The following is a 24,388-nucleotide window of genomic DNA, read 5'->3' as shown; positions in this document are numbered from 1 at the left end:
CTCCCTTCCCATTCTTCCTCCATCCCCACCACCACTACTTCATCCCCTTTCAGTCTTCTCTTTATCTTAAAGCTCATGGAACCCATTTGGTGCCACTAGCGTGGGCATGGTGTAGGGTCATCCACGGTACAATGAGTAGCTGCTCAGGAACCTCGTCCAGGAAGAAAACTGCCTTCCCCTCCTCAGCCATCATTTGTCCTGCCCCTCAGCTGGGAGTTAGACTTCCTGTCCTTCCACCCTTTCATGCTAGAATTCTGTCCGGCTTGACCATGTGTCAGTCTGTGCATTCAGCCACAACCCCGGTCAGGTCATGTGTGATCCTGCTGTGTCTAGGAGAGATTGTTGTTATAGTTACCCACACCTCTGACTCTTATGGTACTCCAACCCCTTCTTCTGCAGTGAGCCCTGAGCCTTGGGAGGAAAAGGTGCGGCGTTGGAAGGAGCACCCCGCAGTCCCTTATTCTAGGCACGTTGACCAGTTGTGGGTCTCTGTATTAATCAGCATCTAATGCAAATGGAAGCCTCTCTGATAAAGACTGAGGATTTTCCCTGAATGATGGACCAAACCGTTATCTACAGGCAGAGATAAAAGAATTGTGTGGAGGCACAGATGTCTATCAATAACAAAATTATCAAACTCAACAGAAATTAATTCACAAAAATATAGGGAAATTTTGATGAAAGCACAACTGCTAGGCAGCCACTTTCTTATTAAGGGGATCAAAACAGATCATCTGAATGACAGAACATGCACTCCCACAGCGCGCTCGGAAGCACGAAGGCAGTAGGTGGGACCCAGATACCCAAGCTATACAGAGCTCCTTAAGCAGAACCCTATGCCTCCAAATTCAAAAAAAAAAAAAAAAAACCAGCCAAACCAGACTCAACTTGGAGGAAGCACAGATGACTTCTGAAGAGCAATAATCAAACAACTGAGTATCTTGTGTGTGGTGACTGAGAACTTCCTTAACCCAAACTGTTTAGCTCACAAGGGAAATCTTCATGTTCTAGATAGTGCCTGATGCTAGCCATCAATGTAACAGTAAACAGACCTGTTTTCTAATCAAGTGTCTATGATGACAAATGTACTTTAAATACCTCTGTCTTCATCATTTGTAGCAGAATTGTTTCAGCTGATATAACAATCGATTACTGATTTGATAAAAAGAAATTGGAGTTGGAGCTTATGGGGGCCCCTCAGCGGCCCTATAAGAGCTGATGCAAAATCGCCACTTTAAAGGGCAGGTGTGTGAGGAATAAGAATGTAGCATGATGGAAAGGAGCTGTTTTCTTCCTCTGATTCATATTCTCCACTCCAGGTGTATTTGGCTCCTTCAAATCAGACACACATTTAGATCTCTGTGAGCTAATGGCTCTCTAGTGGGAGGGAGATTCCCCCACTGCTCATTTTAAACGAAGCTCTCTCCGATCTAGCTTCTAGAGCCTGAGAGATACTTTGTAGATGGCTTCAGGTTTCTAGAGCTTGAGAGATACTTTGTAGATGGTTTCATCCACATATGTAACACACAGATAGAAAGCAGCACTGAGAGCCCCCAGCTGTGATTCCAGGCTATATTGTCTGCTTCTCTATCCCCTCATTATCTTAGTAGGGGCTCCCCAAGAGTGTATTTAGAATAGCATTCACTCCAGTCCCAACACTCCCTGTCCAAGACTGCTGAAAACATAAAGCTTTAATTTGGCTGATGCTTGATAAACATAGACTTCAAATCCATCTGGAGACAAAACCTATATTAACATAGAGAATTTCGGTGAGGAAAATATCTATATTGTACTTACATGGTGAGTCTCCACATCTTGTATTACAGATCACATGATATGCTTTAGGTATTGCCTCTGCAGAATATGAAAGGTTCTGAACTTTGACATACACTTGGACCCAGTGGGGTTTTGTTAATGGCCATCTCATTATATATGGTTCAGTAATAGGTCTTCTAATAAAATTTTTAGCTATCAGATTATGTTACTCAGTGGTATAGAAAGGTGTACTGTCTGATGTTTAAAAAGTAAAACAAATAAAAGAAAACTATTGATTCTTTGGGAATTGTACCCCATTTCAAAGAGCATCAGAATTACATTATGTCCGTACAGTCAAGATAAAATTCCCCTATGGCTCTGGGGGAAATGTGGATGGGTTCACTGACCTTTCAAAAATGGCACCCTTAGGAAACAACCAATTATGTTTCTGCTAGGCTTACTGACACACTGACAGGTAATGGATTAGGAATGCTTCCATTCGCTGACTTAGTGCACCAAGAGAAATCAGTAGTTGCTTCCCAGAAGTAATGTGTGATAGGTCATTCAGACAGCTTTGCAGATAACCAGATAGTTTAAAGAATAATTTATTTTACGTTTGCTGTTGTATATCAGCATCCCATTGCAATTTGGGGGGGTCTTTTGTTTGGTTTGTTTGTTGTCATCCCATTACAATTTTGGGGAGTCTTCGTTTGGTTTGGTTTGATTTGATTTGGTTTGGTTTTTTTCAAGACAGGGTTTCTCTGTGTACCCACGGCTGTCCTGGAACTCACTGTAGACCAGGCTAGCCTTGAACTCAGAGATATACCTGCCTCTACCTCCCAAGTGCTGGAATTAGAGGCGTGCAGCCCACTCCTAGCTTTTCATCTCGTATCATTAAATTCCTGATCCTCTGTAAATTTCCTAGTTCTAGCCTGTTTCTTCTTGGCAGGTAAACAATGTGTGCTCTGTACAGATAGTTTCTCATCTAATGAAGGGACTCTCATAATCACGACTCACTACATGGGAAGCTAACTGCCTAGCCGGTTTTTTTCTCTGTGAGAATAACTTTAAATTGGAGGGAACTCAAGGTACCACTCCACAAGGTACAGCCCTGATGACTCTTGCCACCCGTCTTAATCCGCCCTCACTTAAGCCCCATATACAAGTGAAAAGCAGAGCCTATTATTAAAGATGAAGATGGATAGTTATCAATATTCTTCAATTTTACTGAAATTATATTAACCACTTAAATATCTGTAAAACCACAGAGCCTAAAAAGATAAACAAATTCAACATTTGACACCATGTAGGACTGAAAGTCCCCAGAAGTCCTATAACTTCAAAAGAAATGGCAGCTCCCAGAGAGTTCCTGACTGAGCGGGATGAGTGGACCATGCCCCCTGGTCCCAAACTCCTGCTCTCTCTTCTTGCCTTATTCTTTGCCTCTGCTGTGACCTTCACTTCCATACCTCATGCCTCAGTACACATAATCAAATGTACTCCATAAAATAGCTGTTATTTACTGAGTGTTTAACACACGTCAACCCAACCCTGCCAAGTCACTTCCTCCTCAAGGACTGGGTACAGCCTAGTTTCCTCAGCTCTCTCTGGTCACCTGCACGGTATTTCATTCCTCTCATCGGAACTGTGATCTCTTCAGCTCATGGAGCAACGCGCATGGAGTACCTGGTCTGCCCCAATCTTGTGGGAAGGTGAATCCAAGATAGAGTTATGAATGTGTGAGATTTGCAGAAAGAAACGCCTGACCGCCTTTGGGAAGGAAAAGGAGAGGAAACGGGAACCGTGGACAGGGCAGAGGAACCGTGGACAGGGCAGAGGATGCAAACTGGAGTGCAAGCCTGCCACCTGAGAGTGGAACAGGGATGGGCTGTGCAGGGAGGAAGAGCCTCAGGGAAATCCGCCCAGACCACCAGAGGAGCGCAAGCCAGGCAGCAGTGACCCTGGGCGGAAGCCTCCACCACACCTCAGCTACTGGGAAGAGCTAGCTCTGAGAACGCTTCTGACGTCTCTTGAAGTACGTGGACGGCTGCGCAGTGCCTGTGACGTACCAGAACGTGGTTTGAGAGGAGGATTAGTTAGTTATCTTGTTGCTGTGATAAAATACCTTACAAAAGTAACTTAAGGAAAAGAACAAGTTTATTTTGGCTAGTGGCTTGAGAGTACAGAGCACTAAGCCAGGAGGAAGTTGAGGCAACAGCTCACATGAAATACACGATTGAGGGGCAGAGACTGAGAGATGCTGGAATTCGGATCTCTCTCTCTCTCCTTTTGATTTGGTGCTGGACCATGGACAGGTGGTACTCATGTTCAGGATGGTTCCTCCCAACCTTACTGACCCAGTAAAGAATTTCCTGGGAGTCTAAATCCGATCAAACTGACAGCCAAGCTTAGCTATCACAGGGAGCATAAGAAAGACTCAAGAATTTTGGGAACTCACCTTTATAGACTCATTTCATTTCCTCTAAAGATTTTTTTAGACCCTGATACTCTCTTCTTCAAGTCCTTATGGAAATAAATAACCCCCAAAAGAAAAATAACTGAAGTACTAGTTATAGAATGATTTGTCATATTCTTTGTTTTTTTTATGACAACGTACCCACATCTTAATAACTTTTAAAAACAGAACATTGTTTGGCATGTTCTTCTGAAGACCAGGGCAGCCAAGAGCATGATGCCCTATGCCTGACAAGGAAGGGCCTTCTGGCTATACCATAACCTGGCAGAGGGAACCAAATACATGGCTTGCATTTCCTCCAAAGTCACTAATGTCGTCATGAAGGTCTGACCCCTGTAATCCCTTTAATCCTGTTCCTTCCAAAGTCCACACCTCCAAGACCACTGACATAGGGCTCTGGAAATAAAATTCCCAACATATGAGCCTCTGGGGAATTCACTGCTAGCATGTCACAGGAGGTGGAGGGAAGCTTGCTAAGTATGGGAACATGGGATTAAACTAAATTGGAGGAAGGTAAGAAATGCTGAGACAGAAAGGGGCACAGAAAGGGACAGAGCTAGACCCAAACCAAAACCAAGATGTGGGCCTGTGTGGCCGGAGAGTCTCAAGTCTTATCCTTGATGTTTATAATCTTATTGAGATGTTTGACTTCTACATACCCTTGTCTTGTGCCCTGCTATGATGCAGAAAGTCCCTCAACTCAACTCACAATTCAAGTCAGTTTTTATGCTCAATACCAATATTGTGCTAAGGCTAAATGTGAGTGCCCTCAAAAAGTTCTAGAAGTATTCTTGAGCCAATGATGGAAAGCATGTAATTCAGATACACCCTGATTATGATGGCACATAAGCCAGATACACCCTGAGGATGATGGCAGGGATGTCAGATTCACCCCGAGTATGACGGCATGTAAATCAGATACACCCCGAGTATGACAGCAAACATTGCTAATCCCTGGGGGTATAGGCCAGTCGGTATTGCCACAGAAGCACAAAGACATGGGTTCAGAGTCCCAACATCCACAAAGAAAGCTGAACGCAAAGGCCTATGCCTGTAATTCCAGCTCAGGGGCAGCAGAGGCAGAAGGATCCCTAGGGCTTTCTGGCTATCCAGTCTAGCTAAATCAGTGAGCTATAGGCTTAGTGAAAGACCTCTCCCTACCCTAAAAAAAAAAAAAATAGAAAAGCAATTGAGGAAAACACTCAACATCACCCTCTGGCCTTCTTCACATTCAAGCGTATCTATGCACATACATACACATACATGTATGCCTGCACACAAACATGTACACATATACACTTAAGAATATACAAGCACACACACAAAGTGTTGCTAAAAATACGCTGAAGATTCAGGGATGTTGGGTGGTGTTTATCATGATGTTCTAAAGCCATCTTCCTCTCTGAACACCTTAATTAAACTTTTTACCTGTCTTTCTCTAGGAGTTTGTTTGGCATTGCTACATTTTCATTATTAGAATTATTATCTTCATTTCATTAAGCAAATGAGTAGTTCCTCAAACATGGAAATAAGATTCAGACTCATGTAAAATGGCAGTGTGCCACACCCTATGGGATACATACCTTTTGCTGATCTGTTGAGGGCTTATAACAAGAGAAAATAGACTGGACAAAGATAAGTACATTGTGCTGTGGGATGAAAAGAGAAATGATTCCCGTTTTCCTACTCAGATATAGGGGAACTCATTCTGGTTAATAAATAAATAATAAATAAATAACCAAGCCAGACGTTCCCATTTCATAGATTTGAGAAACCAACGGTCAAGTGTGTCACCCAGCTTGATATTCTATCCCCCATTAATGTCAGAAAATGTTATTCAGGGCTGAGTAAAAAACACTCAAATTAGTTCATTGCAGCCCAATCACTAAGGTGCATCAGGGCCTCTTCTGCGCATAAGGAAGATTATACTGTAACCTTCTGGGTACAGGTTCTCTACCTGTTGCCATGGTAAAAGAGCCAGATGTAAGCCTCTCATTAAAATGAGTAATTTTGCGAGAAACAGTCAAGCTACCCATGAGGTTTCCTCATTGTCTCACAATCTTTCCTATCCTTTATTCTCTGAGCCTGGACCTCAATGTACAAACTTGAAATGTGGTTTTTGTTGCTTATATAATAACTGAATTAATTATGTATCATCAGTTTCCTGAAGTTTTCCAATAGTACAAATGTGCTTTAATAATTCTCAATAATTTTAAAGTTTGATTTCTGTGGTGGAAAACATACCTGGAGGCAAGAGTGGCAAGCATTGCATTTGCCTCTTTTAGAGTCTGAGGTTTGCCTTTAGCAATAAGGTTTTCAGTTGCTTGCTTCAACACAGAAAGTCTGCATCAAATACGAAACTAGGAAGTAAAAATATTAAACAAATGCACGAAGGCCTGGAAACACTTATCATAGGACAGACTCTGGTAAGCCCTTGCCTAAATAAATATGATTTCTAAGAAAAAAAAAAAAACTCCGAGACTGCTATGACTTAAGTCCCACTACAGAAGAGCAATGTGTTTGGAAAATGATGCTGCCTTCTCGCACCCCTCTGCTTAAATCAAAGTTCCACTGCAGTCTAGAAAATGCTTCCCTTCCATTTTAATTGCTTGCTTACAGTCCTCAAAAGCCTTTCTTGCAGGGATGCCCTTGCTGGTGGTGTGGTGATCAAGACCCTTTGGCTTGCATTGACTCTTGAGACTGGAGTCTGCGAAACGTTCACTAAGCTGCTGTGTTTTAAAAGCCCTGTGAAAGTAGGCAACAGAAGGCGTGCCCATGCACTCCTGTCCCGAGCAAGTGTCTTCCATCTGTGTGCGCGTCGCCTGGGAAATGAAGGGTTTGTATGTAGTTCTCTCGGGCTGGTAACCAGTGGAATATGAAGACTTCCACTTTCTGATTTGAAATCTTGTCTTCCATTTCAACAGACTGTATACTACCACTATCTAAACAGACCAAAGTAACACTGCACCTTAGAACTAAGGTTGCTTTGTATTTAAGGTATTGCAGCATTTTGTTTTCTACAAAGTTCCACTGGGCCAAATTCTTTTTTCGTTTGAAGACGCTAATCATTCTTGGGGCTGTTAATTTTGTGAATAAAACTTAGTGGAATACATGAGTATTGTAGCCAGAGATGGGCCATAGGGGCAAATGGATTTCAAAACTTGGCAGGTGCTTACATGATCAAAATGTATCCACTCTTCCCCATACACCATGCTGCTGGAGAATGTCCACACCGTTTTAATATTCAATTATTTGTTCAGTCTCAAAATTTGTTCAAATCAAAGAGAAGGACAATTTATGTCGAAGGCACAAAACTTAAATATGGTGTTTTGAAAACGCATTTCTGTCTGGGAATTCAGTGACTTGGAGATGCTAACTGGAGACACTGTAGCAGCATGATTAAAATAGCAGTATCCATCTGACAGAGGGCCGATTAGCAGGCGTCAAATAAGAGGTTGTCGCCCTTGGGGTTGTGTTTGCTTCAGCGCTGTCTCAAGCTTGTTCTGTGAGCTTAAAATGATACAAAAAAATGTGTGAGCAGTAAGGTATAAAGCACTGTATTTATCAGAAAAGAAATGGTAATATTTTATAATCAACAACTGTAAGTTGAGCATAATTTATGTATGAATGCAGGCCAGCAGTCTTCTCACAGAAAAATGCACCATTTGGTACTGCCTTACACTTCAAAGCAGTGCAGGCTAGCCGTTGAAGGGATAGCGATTGAGGGTGATAGAAATCACCCGTTGGCAAGTGTTTACCCCTTTTTCTGGCCCGACTGCCTGCCAAGGAGTTCCATGTTTTACAGCCTATATCTGTCTATTCCCACAGCTGTTCAAATATATGTAGATAGCTTATCTCTACCAGACTGGTTCTTACGCACGCCTTGACCTTTTTATTGTGGAATGAAGCAACAAGAGGGAAACAGCACTAATAAGTGGAGAGCCTGGTGATTTCAACACAAACACTCCAGCAATCACCCCTCCCTTCCCCGGATCAATAAACGAAAAGCAACCAGTGACCCGGGCACCTTTTGACATGCGGGCTCTGGCGGAGCCGTGGTCCAGCCTTCCCTGAGCATAATCAGCAAGCGGCTTGCCACAATTGTCTCTACCTTGCCTTTCCCTGTGGCTTTATCAAGCCGGTGTTCAGTCCGAGAACCCAGAACCATGCTGAATTTTCTGTTACCTCACTTTTACATTGCAGGTTGCCCAAGTCTGCTTTCTTTACTTACTTTTCAATGTATCTACAGCAGAGCACCTAACTGTAGCCGCAGCTCAGGCATCACGGTTTACCTGCCTGTGGTGGCAAGGACCTCGGAACTAGCTCAGTGTTTACTTCAAATTCTCGGCTGAGTTCAGCGTCAACTTGGTAAGACTGGGCTTTCAAGCACCTTTTCATGGACACTCACAGACAGAGTTTTAGTAGTGACAACCTTTACACCAAATGCCCGAATCAGGGTGAGCAAGGTCCAGGCCTGGCCAGATTCTGCCAACTACTCTTTTTATGTGGTCTATGAACACAGCCAGACTTCTCATTTGAAAAGGTCCTGCTACTTGCATATTCCAGTAGCAGGAAACATGACTCCTTGTTCCCAGAGTATAAAATCCACACTGCCTACAACCTATGCAGTTTGCCTAGACTTGGAACCCGAGTCAGCACTGTTTAGAGATCTCTGTTCATTCTGGCTGTCTATAGGTGTGATCTGTAGATTCCTGAGAAAGGGTCACAGCAATGTCCTTATACCACAGTTCTCAAACCTTGACAATTTGTTGGGCCATGGGACACAGGAAGACTTCATGATAGAAGTCAAATTTTTCTGAAATTCTTCGATCATTTTATTTATTTATTTATTTATTTTGGTTTTTCGAGACAGGGTTTCTCTGTGGTTTTGGAGCCTCTCCTGGAACTAGCTCTTGTAGACCAGGCTGGTCTCGAACTCACAGAGATCCGCCTGCCTCTGCCTCCCGAGTGCTGGGATTAAAAGCGTGCGCACAAAAACAAATTTTTAGCTTTATTGTTGTAACATAAAAGTATGGCTTTTTAAAAGCCATGATGTTTTGTTTGATATTCAGTTTACCTCTTAAGTTGCCTCTGTGTACAGGAAGAAATTTTACTCCTCTTTGGAGGGCAGAGTACAGGCTCTTGCTATGTGGCCCAGTCTGTCTGAGAACTCACTATCCTCCTGCCTCAGCCTCAATGGTATGCACCTCCACACCTGATTTTTGCTTTGTCCTTTCAAGTCAAATACTGTGCTGTCCTAAACTGATAGCCCTTACTTGCAGCATGCAGGTATTTAATAGGAAATCTCTTTTATTTCAGGGACGCATTCTTAAATACTCGATCATGGTGCTCCATTCTTCTGGAAGATTCAGACTTCCTTCTTCTGAATTACATTGTCAGTAGGCTGACTATGCTCTGCCTTCCTTATTCGTCTCTTCTGCTCCTAACCCTTTGTTCCTTTTCTTGGCTACTTCTCATTGCTCAAGTATTTCTCTTTCCCTCTTTCATATTCAGGTATTACATACCGTTACTTGTTTTTATTTCTCCTAGCTTAGATTCCCCTTTGTCCCCAGTTCTCACAGTCATTGCTCTGCTGTCTAACTCCTGTGATACTGAGCAGGTGACAGCCTAGATGCTGAGAGTTAGGCCCACACAGGCTTAACAAGGCAGGAAAAAAAAAGTTTAACTGCATGTCTAACAATCTGGAAAGAAATGAAGAAAACAGTAACTTCAGAGACAGAAAGGAATTTGTAGAAAGATCCCGGATGATGAGGCATTCATTGGAAGGAAGGAAGGCGATGTTCAGAGGGAGCAAAAGTAAATACTACAAGAATGGCTAGAATGATCAATTGTGCCCCATCCTTAGTGAGAAGCAAATCGAGGGTGTAAAGACTTTGGCCCTGTTGCAGAGTGCTACATTTTGAGCTTCATACTCCTCAAGACAATTACATGAATCATAACTTAAATACAGCACCACAACTATACATGAAATGCCTGTATCTTAGAGAAAGCAAGGTAGCACGCACACAGTGGAGAAATACACGTGTGCAGCCCTGAAAACATATGTGCAAGTGATAGTAAACTAATATTATGCAAACTGAAGAGGCTTTATTTAACGTGTGTGTGCATGCATGTGTGTGTGCAACAACAATCAATTGAAAAAGGCCATGAATTTGAAAGAAAGCAAGAGGGATAAATGCGCGGTTTGGGAGGGAGGAGAGGGGAGGAGGAAATGAAATAATTATATCGCAAAAGATTTTTGAAAATAAAACTTTTAAAATGAAAATACGGGCATAAATAATTCTAAAAATGTAATTTATGTAGGGAACCCACTGCCCATCAAATGCCAACTGTTCATTTATCTTGGGTAAATATATTCTGGTATATTGTATTATTGTGGCAGATAAATTTAGGTCTTTTTTTATTTTGAGATACTGATTATACTTCATGACATCCTCCCTCATGACATTCCTAGAGATAACAAACATTTATCAAAATCTCTGAGTTAGAAAACGTACTGTGCATTCACATGACTTTCTTCATTTGGCCCTTGAAGCAACGTGGTGATAAGCCTCCTGAAGAGTTAAGAGAATGCTGCAAGTTCTCACCGCCGTCAAATGGCCCAAGCACAGAAGAACAGTCATGTAGACGCCTTCAGAGGCTTTTCCTGAATTTTTAATTTTATTTTTGAGGTTATAATATAATGACATCATTTCTCGCTTCCCTTTTCTCCCTCCAAAGGCATATGGATGGCTAGCAATTTCCGCTTCATAATTCAATGTATGTGTCCTTTATCAATGACTTTGGTAAGCATTATTTGGATCTGAGAAACAGTGTCAGGTTTCATTTCTTCTTACCTTTCTAATAGACAGGAAGATTGAATAATATTTGGAATGACGTCTCACACCAGAGAAAGTTTCAGGCAGACAGAAGCAGTAGCCCTGCCAACTCAACTGTGACAGCATCTGATGTCCCCAGCAAGGAGACGTTGTGACTGGGTTTCACTGACTTGATTACACCTCCCATACGGCAAAGACGAACAAGCAAGCCTGATGCTCTAACATCCTGATTAACTGAGATGACTCATACTGGGTTAACAACCAAGTTCTCTACTCTTCTAACATGCAGATGTGCTATGCTCACTTGCGGAGAAATGCAATTAAGATGTACAGGCAGTCCCCTGAGAAGCACAATTTTCAAGTTAGCATCAAGTGTGGGACTTTTTTACTTGAATGAATGCAAGCCCTGTTTTAGATTCACAAAATAATAAATAAATAAATACAAAAATAAATAAAACAAAATTTAAAAAAACAACAAAAAATACCTAGAGTTGAGACTGAGATGCTGGCATTTTGACTTTCCAAAGTAAAAAATGAAAATATTAAGGGCATATGGCTAATAATTTCTACCTAATGGTTTGAATACCAATGAGTTGAGTAAACATCATTTGGGTCTGAGAAATAGTGCCAGCTCTCGTTTCTCCATCACCTTCCTAAGAGACAGGAAGACTGAACAATGTCTGAATAAGAAGAACCGAAACACCCAGCGCCATCCATGCATTTGCTACCCAATGCTTTCTAGATTCTAGGAAGTTCTTCCCTACATGTTCCTAAGCACTGGGCTTTGCTCAAATGAGCATGTGTCAAATACCAACACAGCAGCGTTCCAGAGAGACGGGAATGCAAGATCGCTCTTTGTATTTCTCCATCAATTCATTTGTTGAGGATGAAAGGGCCAGGCTTTGACATTTCCCAGCTTGCTATCTATTTAATTTTCCATCTGCTTCTCTGCCATTGCCTTCCAAAGGAACATCTGCGTGGGGGGGGGGGGGGGGAAGCAGGGAAGAAGGCTGGATCTGTGCCACCTGGGTCTGCCATCTCAGAGCACGGATCCGGTGGGAAGAAAGGAGAGAAGACTAACAAATGGTCCAGGAAAATGAAATAAAGACAAACAGTCTGCTGAGAGCAAAGCTCTGTCCCCTTTGCAGCAGAACAGCACAGCCAGGCAAAGCAGGCAGCGGCATGCACAGACTACAAGAGCTACACACAGGGGGCAGCGGGTGACTGCACGCATCGCGAGCACCCAGGGCTCAGACCCCTGGCCCCCATGTCTTTATGTGGTGTCCTGTCCCTCACACACTCTTTAATCACTTTGAGGGCAGCTGGTGTGGGCCAGGAGCTATTCTGAACACTCAGGAAACAGAGATGAAAAAGATACAATCTTGACACCTACGGATGTGACCCAAGATTACAGTGTAAAATGCCAAATCCTCTTCCCCAAGTAGAGAAAAGATGTTCCAGGAACACAGAGAAGGAAAGGGGCTGTGTGGAAATAAAAGATGGTTTCAGGTCAGTAAGGGTTGAGAAGTCTGCGCCCTGAAGTCAGCATGGAAGAATGAACGGGAATGTGAGAATCCAGTCTTCTTTCCAGTGGAGTAATGATCTCCTGCTGCATCTATAACTCCATTTATTTCTCGTGGCTGTATGAAATCCCAGTGTGTGTGTATATTGCATTCTCTACACATTCATCTTTCGATGAGCACCTCAACCCGTCTTGTTTTCTGACTATTGTCGATAGCGCAGCATCCTGTCAGGACTCAGAATCACTTGGGTAGAAGCCCAGGAGTGGTCACAGGTGGTCCTATTTTAAGTCGAATAACTGCATTTCTATCCCCATGCAGAGGGGATAGAGCTGTGTGTGTGTGTGTGTGTGAGAGAGAGAGAGAGAGAGAGAGAGAGAGAGAGAGAGAGAGAGACTAGAAAGGGAACCATGGAGGAGAGAGTGGAATATCAAGCGACTGAGAAGGTGGAAAAGAGAGGATAATAGAATTCTATGTGACATGAAATCAGAAGGGAGGGTACTGAGGGGAGATAGCAGCGGGAGATGGAATCTGAAAATGCCATCATGAAATGCATTACTTTGTATGCTAACAAAAATAGTTTAAATTTTGTTTTAAAGATGAAAAGTTATGGGCTGGAAAAATGGCTCAGAGGTTAAGATCACTGACTGCTCTTCCAAAGGTCCTGAGTTCAATTCTCAGCAACCACATGGTGGCTCACAACCATCTGTAATGAGATCTGATGCCCTCTTCTGGTCGGCAGGTGTACATGCAGGCAGAATACTGTATAGATAATAAATAATAAAGAAAACATTTAGAAGAGGAAGAAGAGGAAGAGGAAGAAGAAGAAGAAGAAGAAGAAGAAGAAGAAGAAGAAGAAAAGTTATTTATTCTCCTCATACCTATGAGCAGCACTTGACAGCAACCCTTAGGAACTGATTAAAAACTCTTAGTGTCCCAAAGCCTCATCTCACTTCCCATCTTTCCATCTTTGTCAATGTCAAGCTCTCAATATTCCTGTTCAATATTCTCTCCCAGCTGGGCAGAGCATTTCATCAACGTTATCACAAACCCTCCAGAATGCCTAGAAGATTGAGAATAAGATAACGCCTGTGTTGCTATGGGGGAACCAAGACAGAAGAACCAGGCTGATTTTAATTTTCCTTGAATGTCTCACTTCATGGTCAGCTTTAGACAGGACATCCATATTGCACTGTCTGCCCAAGGGTCAGGGAACATCCTGGAAGATGGGCAGAAAGACTGTGAGAACAGGGGAATCGGAAGAATGTCTCTGAAGCTTTATCTTCTCAGCACAGCATGGCCATTGCGTTCATGATTCATCATCACTGTGCGTGCCTGCATGACCCAGTGTGTCTGCATTCTGCTTGGTGGGGGAAGAGCATGCAAGGCCCCATCCCTAATGGAAGAGACAACATGTTAGCAGTGAATGTTTGGTAGAGGAGAGGGAGTCACTTTTCTTCAAAGTCAACAGCCGCTGACAAGTTGACCGTGATTCAACAAAAACCCCATACCTCTGCACACAAAAGCCAGCTCAGTTAAACTCAATGGAGTGTTTTAAAGGCACAAAAGTAGAAAGCAGATTCGTTGGTCCAAATGGCGTGCCCGGCAGATAAGTGAGGAAAATTGGAACTGACAAAGATGCATTATAGACGTATGAAATTATCAAATAAAATTAATTATTTTTAAAGTATCTAAGTTGGCTAAAGTCTTTACATATAGAAACACAATATCAACATAATAAAATGTTTAGGATAGACATTTATCTGTAAAACAAGGCACTTAAATATCAAATGAATATTTAACTTGGTCATATACATTTACATATATGTATATGTAATGTGTCATTTCATGTATCTGCAAAGTCATCATCAAAAAAGCAATGGAAAAATCCCCTTTCTAGTCTGATATAATAGTAACAAATATTTACCATTTAAATGGGAAAAACCTAAAGCCAGCACTGTAGTCATTGCTCACTGAGTGCATTGTCTGCTCGCTTTTCAATGCCGTCTGCAAGCGGGCCCAGGAGTTACCCTCCTGTTTGGGATTAGTCATAGTTTATCCTGGGATGCAGATGAGCTGGCAAAATTTCTGGCTGTGCAATTGTGCCTTGTGTTCATCTTAATAAATTTCATTTTTAAAACATGCTGGTAAAATGGGGACAACTGCAGGGTAAGAATCAAACGCAGCCTTTGTTCTGTCAACACACTCAAGCTCGATAAAAGCTGTCTTTGGTTGTAAAGAAAATACTGAGAAATAATTCTGGGAAGCTTTGGCTGCCAGAAATTATGAACCTCTGAGATCAAGCAAAGGATTTTGTGTGTTTTAACTCGGTTCAATTTAACCCAAGGTTCTTATATCTACCATAAGCATGGGACTTTTATTTTATGGTTAATATTTTTAAGTAAAGTTTAAGGACAGTTTTGAATTCTTAGGTAAAGTTGTTAGGCTTGTGGATAAGAAAATTTCTTGGGTTTTCAACTCTAAGGAATGAACTTTTTTAAAGGCCGATGACTGAAAATTTTGCTAAATGAAATTTTCTATGATGTTATTCTGTGGACAGGGAAAAAAAACTCTATCAGAAGGACACCGGCAAATACTTTACAATTTAGAATTGATAGAAGCAGAGGGTTTCTTAGTTTGCAGTGTGTGCCAGGGTTACTCAGCCTGATTGGCACGTGAGAAGAGTGAGGTCCCCGAAGGTTAGCTCTTTTTCATCTGCTTTGATTTGCAGCTGCATCTTCTCATTTCCCAGAATGCCATGGTTCATGATGGCTTCTCAGCACTGACATTTCCTCTGGTTCTGTATTTACCATCATGGAAATACCATTTTGTCGAGGGATAGAAGCAAGTAAATCTTTTCATTGATTGAACTGAGCAAAACCCTTCTCACCAAGTCAGTCACTTCTATGTCACAGTGATCGAAATGTCCGACAGAGACGATGAAAGGGGGGGGGGGATTTATTTTGGCTCATGACAGAGAAGGGAAGACAGTCAAGAAGCAAGTCCATGGCACAGTGAGTGTCTGGCAGAAGCTTCTCATGTCATAATGATGTGTGCAATGAGAACTGATATAGTGGAGTCCGTAATCAAATTCAGTCTCTGGCCAGTTCAATCCTTCCACACAACACCTCTTTTCTTTCTCTGCTCCACTTCCGAGGATTAGTCTCAAAGTGGGTACTTGGGAAAAAAATCTTTTCCTGAGCGTTTATCGCTACTGAATTTCTAATTATGTTTGTTTTATAACCCATAGGACTACCAGGAAGCCTCCAACTTGGAACAATTTGTCACTCGGTTTTTGCTGAAGGAGACCTTAAACCAGCTGCAGTCTCTCCAGAACTCTCTGGAATGTGCCATGGAAACGACTGAGGAGCAAACCCGTCAAGAAAGGCAACTAGTGTTTTCTTTATTGTTATACTTTATTATTATTCTCTCATCTATCACATCTTGACTGCAGCCTCCTCTCCCTTCACTCCTCCCAGTATTCCTCCCCCTCCCCCAAATTCACTCCTCCTTTCTCTTCAGAAATAAGAATAAAAAAGAGCAGGTCTCCCATGGATATCAGCTAAACATAGCATAGCAAGACACAATAAAAATAGGAACAAACCCTCATATCAAAGCTGGACAAGGCAACCCAGTAGATGGAAATGGATCCCAAGAGCAGGCAAAAGAGTCAGAGACATCTCCACACCCATTGTCAGGAGTCCCACAAGAACACCAAGCTACACAACCATGACACATGCAGAGGTCCTAGTGCAGACCTGTGCAAGCTCCCTCTTGTCTTTTCAGCCTCTGTGCGTCCCCTATGAGACCTGCTGAGTTGCTTCTGTGAACCATGTTCGCAATAACCTCTGTCCTCCCCTCTTCTGCATGATTAGTCTGACTTCACCTAGTGTTTGGATGCTATCCTTCTGGTAAGGCAGTCGAGGGTTGTTCTGCTTATTCTAGAGAAAGCTAATCACATGAACTAACAGGTTTTAAAGCAATGCCAGGGACCTTTCTAGTGAACCTGGTTTGGAAAAAAAATCACCTTTTATTATGTTGTCAGCAAATGTGAATTTAGAATTTAGTAACTAGAGAAGATTTTAAAAGGCAGTATAGATGATATTAATATATATTTAACAAAATATTACCCCTGAAGGGGCTAAAGCCTATTACATACATAAAACATGGTTACTAAAACTAAACTGTAAGGCACAATAAGATAAATGAAGAGAAAGGAAAATAGCTTGTGACTGAGTTTCTGAACGGTGAAATATTAAATATGGCAGAGTGGAATTCAAAGCCATGGTCTGGCCTTCAAAATCAGTATAGCCTGGAAACAGGGTGCCGATAAGAAAGGCCTTACTAGATCAAGTGATCTTGGTTATGTTGGAATGAGTGGGCATTAATTAAACAGGTTGGATTATTTTTAAGATGCAGAATAGTGAACAACTTAAAAGCTGATGCTACCAGTTTGCACCACTAATAAGAAAAGTAACAACATGGTGAAGACAGTAGTGCTGACAAGGAGCCTGTCTTGTGACGTGGTGTCAGAATAATCCAAGCCATTGGGTTTGTTACTGAATTAACATTGTGGGTGCCTTGCAAAATGTATAAGGGCAAACTCTCGTTCTTCTGACATACACTGGTTAACACATAACTTTAAGCCTCTCAATATGACTTCTCTAACATGCACATCTTGGGACCATGCAGTAAGGTTTTAGCACTAGGTGGCAATAACTCATTCAGTAAGACCAATTTTTCTAAGCAAATTAATGGGTATATGATTATCAAGACGTCTCTGTAGTATCAATGGATGAATGAGCACTGCCAAGGTCCAGCAAAAGAAAGCCTATAACTTTATTTCAGGAGGCTGGCCGCGGGTGCTTTCCTGCCGCCCAGCTAGCTTAGCCCCGAAATAACCACACAGAAACTGTATTAATTAAATCACTGCTAGGCCTATTAGCTCTAGCTTCTTATTGGCTAACTCTTACATCTTAATTTAACTCATTTCTACTAATCTATATATCACCACGAGGTTGTGGCCTACCAGCAAAGTTCTGGCATGTCTGACTCTGGCAACTCCATAGTGTCTCTTTGACTCTGCCCTTCTTTTTCCCAGCATTCAGTTCTGTCTTCCCTGCCTACCTAAGTTCTGCCCTATTACCAGGCCAAGGCAGTTTCTTTATTCATTAATGGTAATCACAGAACACAGAGGAAACTCCCACATCATAACTTCAGAATACAGTGAGCCTGTGCCGATAGATGAAAGACTTGGGGTAGAGCAGATGAACATTGGAATGCATCCTTTGCTGGGTCTCTCTTCACACTCACACTTTCTTCTCACTGTGTTGAGTGATTCCACATCAAATAGCAAGGCATAGAAATTCACTTCAGGAAGTCAGCACACCACCTCCTCCAGTGCCAGAAGATAAAGGAATGTACTAAGACACAATAAAGCTGACCCCATGTTCTTGGTGAGAAAATGATGATCCTTATTGTTTCTTTGGTTTGGATCGTGTGGATTCAAAGTCATTCCTCTTAGAACCAGTCATTTGCCACCTGAAGAGACTTAGAAAGGCCTCTGCACAGCCTCTTCGCCTCCATTCTTTGGGTTCTATTCCCACCCCCTCTTATGGTTCTTGCCTACAAACACAGGGCACACATAGCAATATACACACACACAGAGCAAATGTTTAACGAACAATTGTGTGGTGTTTAGGCTTGCTTTCAACTTGTGCTTGCAACCAGAAGTTGCAAAGCAGCTGTGTTTAATGAGAAGGAACAAAGTAATTCAGAGTTTAAGAAAAAAATAGGAGACAGCAAAGATTAATGAACCTTTTACTTCTAGATTTACAGCGCCCAAAACGGCTTGAATAATGGGAACTACCACAGGTCTTTTGTTGTTGTGATATGGAATGTGACTAAACCATACTCTCAGGGGTTTCTGAATACATTAATTTTTAAAATAAGTAGAAAATTACACCACTATCAGCTTGTGTCCGCTATACCCATTATGAAGTTTCTGGTGACTCAGAAGGAAGCATTCATTAGCCCTAACCTGGAAGGTTGCATCTCCTTTCCTACCTGTTGCTACAAAGGCCAGCATGAACAGAGACCCCCCAGGACCAAAACCAGTGACTGACAGTAAGACAAAGGCTGTCCTGTTCCAAAATATCAATTAAAACAGCCTTGGGAAAGCTTCCTAGGTTGAGCATCCTTGAACTGGATCACTGGAAAGACTTCAAGAGGCAGGTTGATATTCTCTCCTGTGCTCTGACCCACCGCAAGCTGGATAACCTGTCATCCGGCTAGCTTTCCTAAGTTTGTTTTCTCCCTCCACAATTCTCTTTCCATAAAGCCTCATGCCGAACAGGCTCTCCCATCTCCACATCCCATTCCAAGTACTCTAGCTGTGCCGCGTTTTCTCACTTAACTCAGCCTTGTACATCCTCATCCTCTCCGTCCATCTTTGCATTTCTCCCATCGACAGGTTGAGTGGGTGGGAACTGAATGAATGAGATTGAGCCTTTGAGAAGAGCAGCACGTTAGGGACAGCAAGGAGGACAATCCATTGCTACCTGGAAGATCTTAAAAGCTAGGGAAGTGCATTACAAGTTATTTCTAGAATAGTTTGCTGTTAGTGATTACAAAAGAGCAATCTAAAGAAACCACAGAGAAAAATTCATCTTGCAACTCTGTATAGTACATATTTGATGAAGAGAAGAGTGAGGAGAAGCAAAAACAAATTATAAAACTCCTCAGTTTTTAATATCACAAATGAGGGTTCCATGATGCTTTACAAAGTCAAGGGTTGTATGCTTCATTTTCATTAACATTCCCTGGGTCATAACAACTCTCTTCCCCTTCAGTATCAACATTACTTTAGGATTTAATAGTCGTGAAACCAAGGGACACAGACTGGTTGGGAAGGAGGAAATCCAGAGAGAACATCTCCTCCTGGCAGCCCCAGGCAGAATCACAGAGCATCACTCATCCTGCAATAATGAGTCAGATGTGCTGGGCTGGGTGTAATGTCTGTGCCCATTCATGTGAAAACAGCAATTTCAGAGAAGGGGATATGCACAGCTGGAATGTCACAGAGGTGAGATCCTCAGATGGCATTTCATGCCATCTTTGTGTCTGCCCTGGCTAACTGGCTAAGTGGGAGTCACTTTAATTCCCTGCCTGTTGAAAGAACCTAATAGCCAGTGGCAAGAATGATCACTATGTGATGTGGAAGCTCCCCTCAAGGGGACCCCTGTTCTGAGGCATAAACCCTCCTCTTCACGAGCTGCATTGCCAGAACACAGTTCAATTAGACGTGGATTTCCTTTGTGTAATGGAATCTCTAAGTTTGAACTGTTTCCCAAATTTCTTCTATAGGCAGGAATACAAATGAGTCCTCCTGGGTTTGGAAGTCATTCTTTTGCCTTTTGAAAGTTGTCTGTTATAGAAGAAAGAAAAGGCTTTAATTTCACTGACAAGTGATTACAAATCCTCGCGTGGCTTGTGATTGCCTGTGTCACCAAAGCACGGGGCTCATGCTGTGTGGAGATCCATAGGGGAAATTCAAGACTAGATAAATGTGAATTTTGGAGACTAGATATATGTGAATTTTTGTTTTTGTTGTTCTTTGCCTAAACTTTCAAAATCGACATTAAAAATGCCTGGATAAAATAGCCATTAACACAGAAACAGTAAAAAAGAAAGAGCGTGCCCTAAAGCCAAGCCCCAAACTAGAAATTGGAAATCTGAAAAGAAGAATGCTGAGTGATTTCAATGCTCCAGGGAAGCAGCTCACACAGGCTGTGCGAGAGGAAGATGTGTTCACAGCAAAGAGCCCGAAGAACCTTGGAGTGCTAAAGAGTTGTCGGAGCCGTGTGGAACTGACGGTGGGGTCAAAGGGAGCCTGACGCGTTGTGGAAATCCCCACCATGGGCTTTCAGGGTCTGACTCTTCCCAGTCTGGAGAATCTTAGAAGTACAATGGGGGCAGGGCAGAAAGCTGAAGATGAGACGCCAGACAGAGGCCTTCATCCTGACGCACTCATCCTGACCCCTTTAGGGTCCCGTGTTTCCAGATCACTGAGCTCAGGGCTCGAAGGGTCCAGTTACGGGACACTGGAGTGAAAGATCTGGTTAACCTAAGAGAGAGTCCTCATCAAACCTAAGAAAGGCTTCAAGACTCCGATGGGAAGGTGTGACATGGCTAACGTACAGAGCACACAAAAAAATGCCAACCTGCCTTGTGTGTCCTCCGGCTGGAATGGAAAGGGAGGGGAGGCGCGACAGAAAGAGCAAAGCAAACACCATACAAAAGCAGAAGAAACAAGGATTGTTGTGGATGCGAGAGCCCTGGAGAAAGACCATCAGACTCAATTCAGACTACAACGAGCCAGGCTTATGAAAACGGCTAGCGGGGCCGCACAGTCTCTAATCCAAAGCAGCGAGAAACAAGCAGTGCAGAGGCAGGAGAATGAAGGACCTCAATATGGGGTTTCTCTGTGTAGCCCTGACTGTCCTGGAACTCACTCTGTAGGCCAGGCTGGTCTGGAATTTGAAGAACCACCTGCCTCTGCCGCCTGCTGAGTGCTGAGATTAAAGGTGTGTGTCATCACTACCTGATGTAAAGGAAGGAGTTTGAAAGCAAAACCACGAGAACTGCTTTGCTCTGAAAGGTTAGATGCTGAAGGTGGCCTCAAAATACTCCTTGAACAACCATATAAGCTAAGTTACAGAATCCAAACCAAGCAGTTAGTCATTTCATAGCAAGCAGGTCATCATGACCTTACGTTTTTGTAGGGGGGGGGTGTCAAGAAGTCAGAGACAAAGAGCTCTTAGTACCAAGATGAATCTCTCACACAAAATGGGTTTTCTTTAGCTATCACAAAATGATTCAGAGAGCAGAAAAATATATCTCAAGAACCAAAACCATCAGAAGGTAAAGATGATGCTGAAAGAAAAGGAATCCACAGCCGACAAGAGAGCTCTTGTCTCGTATGCCCAAACATGTTATTATAAAAGTGAAATTCTTTGAGGAATATTTTAAAATTGCAGCAAAATGTCTACAAAGTAGCAAGAAAGGAAAAACATAAGAAGAAAACTAGAGAACAAGCCTAAACGATCTACTTTTGTAAAATAGAAATCCCAGAAAAAGAACAAAGGAGAATAACTACCAAAAGAATAATTCAAGGAAAGCTTTCAGAACAGAAGTATGAGTTCTCAGCCTGATAGCTTAGACTAAGAACTCACTATAATGTTTTGTTTGTTATCTAACACTAAGGCATGCAATTATAACATGGGAGAAGCCAGGACATCTGGAAAGGACAAAGGACTCTGGGAACTGGAAAGAAAGAAATCTCCTGCCCCCTCTTGTCTCTCTTTCTCAGTCTCTCTCTGCATCTCTGTTTCTGTCTCTCTCTGTATCTCTGTCTGTTTCTCTCTCTCTCTCTCTCTCTCTCTCTCTCTCTCTCTCTCTCTCATACACACACACTAAAATAAAATAAAACAAAAACTAGCACATTGGACAAAAGGGAAGAGCCTAACAGAAGGCACTAGAAACAGAGATCACTTCTTTGTACCTTCAGGAATCTTATAAAAACACTAAACTGGAAGCCATAATATATTCCTATTCCTATCAAGAAAATTATCAACTTCTTTCAGATTTTTCAATTTTGTGAAGTACAGTTTTTTTAAAGTATGTCCTTATGATTCTCTGAATTTTCCTAGTGACTGTTATTATGTCCCCTTTTTCATTTTTGATTTTGTTAATTTGCGTAGTCTCTTTTTACCTCTCAGTTAATTTGGATAGGGCTTTGTCAATCTTTGGGGGGGAATATTATTTTCAGGTGTATGACTTTTGTTTATACTGTATTTGTTAAACTCTATGAAGCTGTGTTTCTATGCCTGTCTAAAACACCTGATGAGCTGAATAGCCAATAGCAAGGCAGGAGCAAAGATAGGTGGGTCTGGCAGGCAGAGAGAATAATCAGAAGGAGAAATCTGGGAGGAGGAGAAAGAGGAGCAAAAGAACGAGGAGAGGGGGACGTCAAGGGCCAACAACCCAGCTACACAGCCAGCCGAGGAGTAAGAAGTAAGATATACAGAAGTAAGAAAGACAAAAGCCCAGAGGGAAAAGGTAGGTGGGATAATTTAAGAAAAGCTGGCTAGAAACAAGCCGAGCTGAGGGAGCAAGTTTACATTTAAGAATAAGCCCCCGTGTGTGATTTATTTGGGAGCTAGGTGGCGGGCCCCCTCAAAAGGACAAAGAGTGAAAGCAACACATGATATACCAATCTTCCTGATTTTCTCAGAGAACCAACTCTGTTTCACTGATTCTTTGGGTTTTTCTGTTTGTGGCTTGCTTCCAGTTTATTTTAGCCCTGAGTTTTATTATTTCTTGCCATCTACTCCTTTTGGTTGTGATTTTTTTTCCTTTGTTCTAGAGCTTTTAGGTGTGCTGCTAAGATACCATAAGAGATATCTGCAATTTTTTATGTGTGCTTTTCATGACATGGAGTTTCCTCTTGGAACTGCCTTCATTATGTCTCATAAATTTGGGTTTGATGTATATTTTTTCATTTAATTTTAGAAAATCTTTAATTTCTTAATTATCTCTCTAACCCATTTATCATTCAGTATTGAGTTGTTCAGTTTCCATGAGTTCGTAAGCTTTCTGTTGCTTCTGTTTTGTGTATACCCAGTTTTAATGCATTTCTTGCGCATGTTGAAATGTGCTTTGTGCCCAAGTTATGTCATCAATTTTGGAGAGAGTTCCATGATGTGCTGAGAAGGAGGTATATTCTTTTTGCTAGGGTGGAATGTTCTATAAATATCGGACAGGTCTATTTGGTTTATAAGTCAGCTAACTCTGTCATCTCTCTGTTTAGTTTTGTCTGCATGACCTGTCTGTTGGTGAGTTAGGTATGGAGTTACCCAAGTCAGTGTGTGAGGGTCAGTATGTGATTTTAGCTGCAGTAGTGTTTCTTTTACTAACTTGAGTGCCCCTTGCATTTAGGGCATAGATGTTAAAATTTGAAATGTTCTCTTGCTGGATTTTTCCTTTGGAGGGTATGTAATCTCCTTTCCTATCTCTTTCAGCTGGTTTTGGTTGGAGTCTGTTTTGCTGGATATTAATATGGTTACACCAGCTTGCTTCTTAGGTCCTTTTGCTTGAGATATCTTTTCCCGGTGGTGGCACATGCTCTTAATCCCAGCACTCATGAGGCAGAGGCAGGTGGATCTCTGTGAGTTCGAGGTCAGCCTGGTCTATAGACCAAATTCCAGGACAAGACACCATAGCTACAGAGAAACCTTGTCTCGAAAAAGAAAAAAAGTACTAGAGGTTTTTGATTAAACATGCACATTTTGGGTATTTTTCAATTTTTGTGTAGAACGATATTGGAATTTTATTGATCTTATATTGTTAATGCAACAATAAAACAGAATGTCCTATAAATGTTTAGATAGATAGATAGATAGATAGATAGATAGATAGATAGATAAAAGATTATACTAGCTTGCTTCTTAGGTCTGTTTGCTTGGAATATCGTTTCCCATTCTCTTACCCATAGATGGTGTCCACCCTTGATTTTAAGGTGTGTTTCTTGGTTGCTGCAGAAGGATGGATTCTGGTTTTGCATCCATTCTGTTAGTCTGTCTTTTTATTGGAAAATTGAAACTAGTGATGTTGAGAAATATCAATGACCAGTGTTCGGTGATTCCTGTTACTTTGCGGTTGTGTGTGTCTGTGTCCCTTCTTTTGATTTGGTGGTCTGGGATTGTTTGTGCTTTTTTTCTTGTGTATGATTAGCCTCT

The 24,388-nt window shown here is 42.0% G+C and overlaps 1 protein-coding gene across 1 annotated transcript in view; it reads left to right on the top strand.

Annotated features, from left to right (window-relative positions):
- Nucleotides 1-24,388, top strand: part of Necab1 (N-terminal EF-hand calcium binding protein 1) — a 142,316-nt gene that overhangs the window by 91,089 nt on the left and 26,839 nt on the right. Inside the window, exon 6 of the mRNA XM_041657582.1 lies at nucleotides 15,841-15,977. Coding sequence (XP_041513516.1) covers nucleotides 15,841-15,977 — 137 coding nt within the window. The remainder of the gene's footprint in view (nucleotides 1-15,840; nucleotides 15,978-24,388) is intronic.

This window comes from Microtus oregoni, unplaced genomic scaffold (genome assembly GCF_018167655.1).
Source record: "Microtus oregoni isolate MIOR12 unplaced genomic scaffold, Mior012 000008F_ref0000371, whole genome shotgun sequence".
Classification (NCBI taxonomy): domain Eukaryota; kingdom Metazoa; phylum Chordata; class Mammalia; order Rodentia; family Cricetidae; genus Microtus; species Microtus oregoni.
The sequence above is the reverse complement of the archived record's forward strand: the minus strand, read 5'-3'. Positions and strand labels throughout refer to the sequence as shown.